General features: G+C 40.7%; 1 protein-coding gene across 1 annotated transcript; it reads right to left on the bottom strand.

The window, feature by feature from the left end:
- Positions 1 to 788: 788 nt before the first annotated feature.
- LOC307045255 (proteasome subunit beta type-3-like) lies at positions 789 to 3,320 on the bottom strand. Its single transcript, XM_079690786.1, has 4 exons — positions 3,155 to 3,320; positions 1,903 to 2,087; positions 1,437 to 1,544; positions 789 to 1,335 (listed from the first exon to the last, which is right to left on the bottom strand). Exons 1-4 carry the CDS (start codon positions 3,155 to 3,157, stop codon positions 1,116 to 1,118), a joined length of 516 nt encoding a protein of 171 aa, XP_079546912.1. The 5' UTR covers positions 3,158 to 3,320; the 3' UTR covers positions 789 to 1,115.
- Positions 3,321 to 6,000: the final 2,680 nt, after the last annotated feature.

The following is a 6,000-nucleotide window of genomic DNA, read 5'->3' as shown; positions in this document are numbered from 1 at the left end:
TTTGCTGAGGCTGAGACTAAATCTCCCTCTGAAAGATTTGGCTTTCAGGTTCAAAATCTCTCTCCACTGCTTCTAGAATTTGGCATAAGTTAATTGACATACTTCATCAGAGTACAGAATTTATAATTGAGTGGCCAGAGCGACATGTACTTCAAGCTACAATGCCAATGGGATTCAGACAGGCATTTGGATGTAGAGTTGCTGTGATTGTTGACTGTTTTGAAGTTTTTATTGAGAGGCCCTCTAATTTACTAGCTAGAGCACAAACATGGTCCAACTACAAGCATCACCATACTTTTAAATTTCTGATTGGTGTTGCTCCCCAAGGCTATGTCAGTTACATATCTTGTGCCTGGGGAGGAAGAGTTAGTGATAAACAGATCACAATACAGAGTGGGCTCCTAAAAAACCTGTTACCTGGAGATATTGTCCTAGCAGACCGTGGGTTCGATATTGGCGATAGTGTGGGATTTTACTGTGCTTCACTAAAGATGCCTGCATTCACCAGGGGGAAAAGTCAGCTGTCAGCATACAAGGTGGAAAAGACAAGAAAAATAGCTAATGTGCGTATTCATGTCGAAAGAGTCATAGGATTAGTCAGAAGAAAATATCAGATTCTGCAAAGCAGGGCTGTGCCCATAGAGCACATGCTAACAAAACCAGGTGAGGCACTAGCATTAATTGACAAGATTGGGGTTATTTGCTGTGCCTTGTCTAATCTGTCAGTGTCTGTCGTCCCATTGGAGTAAAGTCATGGAGCTGTAGTCTTGTAAATAAGAAGAAAAATGTATTATTCAGTATCATTTAATCTTTTCAGTAAACATCTTTTTGTGTTCAAACATCTTGTGTTCAAGTCTTTTCAGTAAACATCTTTTTGTGTGTTGTAAATTGTGTAGCCCTAATCGATATACAACTTTCATCTACATTCAGGCTTAATTCATTCAACAATATTCTAGAGATGATAATTGGTCTGGTGACGCTCCCATGTATGGCCATTGAGAGTTATTGTAAATGTAAATAAGAAACCATGTATTATTCAGTCTTCTTAGTATCATTTAATCTTTTCAGTAAACATCTTTTTTACAATAGCAATATATCACACAGCCCTACTTCCTCTAGTGAGTGTGGTCAGTGAATATGAAGGTGCTGTAATGCAGGTTAAAGAGCTGCCACTGTGCAAATAATAATACAACAAGGAGAGAACCACAACTTCCGCTCACAACAAAGTCTTCTGTCACCATGGTGCAGCCAATCAGATCCAAGGAGCAGATGAATGGTTCGGAGGTTTTTGGATCTATTCCGGCGATCACAGGCTCGATGTAGTATGGCCCAAACCTGATGAGAGCATGACATATTTACCATTTATGCATGTATTTGTGCCTACTGTAAGCAGCTTAAATGTGGACATGGGTCTATATTAAGTTCAGTGCACTCACCTCTTCTCGTACAACAGGATGGACACCATGCTCATGAAGGTCTTGGGCTTGATCTGGCGACCCTCCTTCAGCTCGTACAGGTTCAGTCTGAATTTAAGCCTCTGGGATCTACACACAAGGCAAAGACGTCCATCAATCCTCAGATATTTACATTGAATTCAGTCATCACAAATCTAACTTATTTCAAAGCTATGGATAGCAGAATTTCTAATAACGTTTTCTCCCCTATTTATTAGAATGCATAGTAATACTATTCAACTACAACACTTTTGTTGTTGGTATAAACATTATAGGTGTAGTATTGTACTTGACACTCCAGGCTTTCTCTAAATGAGAAGTCTTACTTAGTCTAGATCTGAGAGTTGTAGCTTTATAGAGTTGTAAATCAATCCTGTCATCATAGTACCCTGGTGTTCACAACTGTTTAGCCACTTTGAGAGAACAAGGTGGAGGTCTACACACTCACACTGTCTGAACATCAGTGGCCAGTCCTGCCAGCCCAATATACAGCTTATCTCCCATGGGGAAGATCTTCTGGAAGTCTGTGGTGAGCATCTGAGCCTGGATGCCAAACCTCCGGTCCGCTGCTATCGCCACACAGTTCTTCCCTCGCATGGCCATGACGGCCCCTCCGTTATAGGACATAATAGACTGGATGAAGAAGGAGAAACGTAAGAAGAGTTAAGTTAGTCAGAGCTTAAACCATTGATAGATCAAACAACTGATTAAAGAGACAAATCAAACTATTTAAACATAAAGCTCATTTTTAAGCACATTCATTGAAATAAAAATTAAGTTTAAGTTGAGGCCCTTCTATACAGCATAACATATAAAGAATATCCTAAGAATATGTATTATTTGCAACATGCAAATAAGATACTGAATAATGTTGTCCTCAAAATAAATGACTGAAATCTTTGTATTTCATTTAAGGACCAAAAACATGACTCAGGGTTATTTCCAACCACCCAAATGTGTAAACATGGAGCATAACGTTCATCTAAAATCATTTCAACGATCAAAAGAAATAAAAGTAAGATAAAATAAAAAGTGTAGTTGTAGAACATTATTATTGAACCAAAGTCTTTATCATCCCGCGTTATACATGTTTAAATGCAATTATGTATAGTGAAACCTCGTTGCTGGGTTGTTGAAGTTGTTGCAGTTGTCTGCTGTCAGTGGACTCACATTAACAAATTGCTGACTAGCTTAGTAGGTTGAAGCTTTAGCTAACCAAACTAGCAAGGTCTAATTAACTAAACGTTAGCTGATGTTGACCCAAACGCAACATCAGCCCTTTAAGTGAACCGGAGTTATTGAATCATAATGCCATTAAAGTGAATTCGGGGAATGATTGTAACAGTTAAGTTAGCCTACAAGACACAACGTTAGCTCGTGTGCAGCTAGGTAAGCTAAGTATTTAGCATTGCAGCTATGCCCCGGCTACCATCACAATGAAATGTTTTGTATAATTAACTACAACATTGAATATATTGAAACGTTTTGAGTTGTGAGATTGAAGTTACTTGCAACCCCAAACTTAAAATATGTTTTCATTGAATATTTGCTAAGTTTAAGCAGGATGGAGAAGTCTATAAGCTAGCTGGCTACCAACATTAGCTTAGCCATCTCTTGTAACTGTTACCCTTAAATACTAGTTACATTTGACCATTTACCTAAAACACATTGGCATGTGATCTAATGTCTGGTGCTCTTACCATTGTGAGTGTGTTGTGATTTCTTCACGATATCTGCGGCGTGCAGGTTCATTTAATTGTTTGACATAGTCGGTGTCCTCCATGATTCCTGCGTTGATGAATGATTGCGTTTTCACTTCCTGACCTCCACTTGAATTTTGCGCGTCATAGAAGTCACGTGACTGAAACCAAGCTATTGTGGCTACAACACAGTGGTCACTCACATCATTAGCACATACTCCCACAGATGAGTATTTATATGGAACATTTGTTAAAATGAGATCAATTAAGGAGGATTTATTTGGGGACTTAATATTTGGGCGAGTAGGACTGTCTATAATCTGAGTAATGTTCAAAGAGGTACACAGGTTTTTTAAATCCTTTGACACAGAAGTTAACCAGTCCCAATTAAAATCACCAAGCAGTACTATTTCCTTGTAAGTTGAGATAACAGTTTTGCCAATGGAGATGTCCTTGACAGCCGAGGGGGCCCTGTAGCAACCCACGACCATGACCTGTTGACCCTTTGTTACTTCGACATTCACAGCTAAAAATTCTAGTTGTTTACTAACAGATTTGGAAACCATATTTCTTACACAAAACTTATTTTTCACATAAATGGCAACGCCACCACCTTTTTTAGGACGGTCAGTGCGATATACATTGTAACCATTTATGTAAATGTCAGAGGCCAAGATGGATTTGTCTAGCCACGTTTCTGATAAGACAATGACATCAGCATCAGTTGAACTCGCCCAAATACGGACAAAATCTAATTTAGGTAACAGACTGCCCACATTTAAATGAATTAAACCTAACCCCGATCTAGAAATAAAATCAGCAGGAGTAGCTATTTGACTAAAACTACTAGGTGGACCCGGATTTGGCTGTACATTTCCTGATAGTAACAACAATAAAAATACCAAGCACCTTTTCCTCTTAATCAACATACATACATTGTCAGCTGTTCTAGAGTCACCAGCAAACTTCGCGAACGTGAGATTAGAGTTCAAAAAACAATTCTGAAGGACCATTGTGGTAGGCATGTGAGAAAGACAGACATTTGATGAAATGAATGTCCGCGACAGTGCAACGAGCAATTGTTTGTGCAACCCATCCGAACCTGTACAGGGGATGTCCACTGCGGGCGGCAGAACAGACCCGAATCCAGCAGAATTTTCAGGATGACTAGCGAACTTCTCCTTGTCCAGCACAGTCAAAAAAAGGCACAGCAGAAACACGACATTTGCCATTTTCCCAGTCCAGCTCAACAGCATCCACGATGTTCCCGAAGCAAAACCACGTCAGGACAGCAGCAAGGAAATAGGCAAGCAGCAGTGTGGCAACACTCCGGTTTCTCCGCGGTATCTCCAGACCAGGCCTCCCCCACACAGTAGCACCCAACAGGTGGTAGTAGGCCTCTAACAGCAGGTGGATAGCGGCCTTCAGCCGTGGGAACCACCACCAGCAGAAGCAGAAATGGGTGGACAGCAGGCCCTCAAACCGCGGCAGATCCTCCACAGATCAATGGTCCATTCTTCCAACCGCCGGCTCTCAGCAGCAACCGTGTGAGTCTTTCGGCCTAATTGGTTAGCAGGTTAGCTAAGTTTGTGGTTATTCGAGTGGCGCCTTTTTTGCACCAAAACAAAGGGAACAATTTGAAGATGTCGTTATTTATAGGTTATTATGCTATGGTTTTACTGGTACGACCCACTTGAGATACAATTTGGCTGTATGTGGCCCAATCATAAATCTAGTTGCCAGAAGCAAAATGCTAACGCTATGCTATAGACGAACTACAAGCCAGCATTAGTTTCTGTTATGGATCAGTATAACAGTCCTGCCAGTAACGTTACTATATTATCAATGCTACGTTAGTTATAGCCTGATATATGATAGCTAACTTTACAATGTTGTGATGTGACGTTAGCTAACATTCTGTAGCTAACGCCGGTCACTCACCAAGATAGCTGCCCAGTTCTCCACTGGTTCTCCTCACGCCACAGCTCAATTTCTCTCCGATGGCCGTTATTTCTTATAATCCGTGGCTGCTCCTGGTCTCTTGGACGCCTAGCAGGCTCATCATTATAAGGTTGTGGTCCGTCATATGCATTAGAATAGTCATGTTCAACTTCTTCTGTGTCTTCTGTGTCGAAACTAGCATTGGGATCCATGTTTATTAATACGTTACATTGGCCGCTCTCCCCCTTGTTTCCCCCATGTTATGTCACACGCGGGTGGTCACGTGCCGAGGCTTTTTTATGCGGAAGTGAACATTTCTTATAAAAACGACGCCAGATTTCACTGTAGTGTATATTTCTGTATTTATTTTTGAAAATCTAGTGTATTCATCATTTTCCTACACATTTATTCACAGGTGTCTTTAACCTGGAAGTTGCTCTTTAATATAACTGTATTAGGTTATTAAGTAAAAAATATGTGATTAAACTTTATATATAACTTTATATAATATTATTGCTTTTAACTAACCTAATACAGTTATGTGAAATGTGTTGACATAATAAATTTGGTGTCCTTCTACTGGGCAACCATCGTGCTGTCATACTCCATCTCTGTGTGGTATTCTGGCTATTCAGCTGCGGACAAGAAAGCCCTGCGGAGAGTGATCAGGATGTCAGAGAAAACCGTCGGCTGCCCCCTGCCCCCTGCCCTCTCTGGAACACATCTCCACCTCCCGCTGCCTCAGCAGAGCAAATAAGATAATAAAGGACAGCTCTCACCCAGGTCACAGACTGTTCTCTCTCCTGCCTTCTGGGAGGACATACAGGAGCTTCAAGTCATGGAAAAACAGACTAAAAAACTGTTTCTACCCCTGGGCCGTGTTAGAAATTAAAATCAATGTTTTG

The sequence above is a fragment of the Notothenia rossii genome (assembly GCF_949606895.1).
Source record: "Notothenia rossii genome assembly, chromosome: 6".
Taxonomy (NCBI): Eukaryota; Metazoa; Chordata; class Actinopteri; order Perciformes; family Nototheniidae; genus Notothenia; species Notothenia rossii.
Note: the sequence above shows the minus strand (reverse complement) of the source record. Positions and strands in the feature narration are given on the sequence as shown.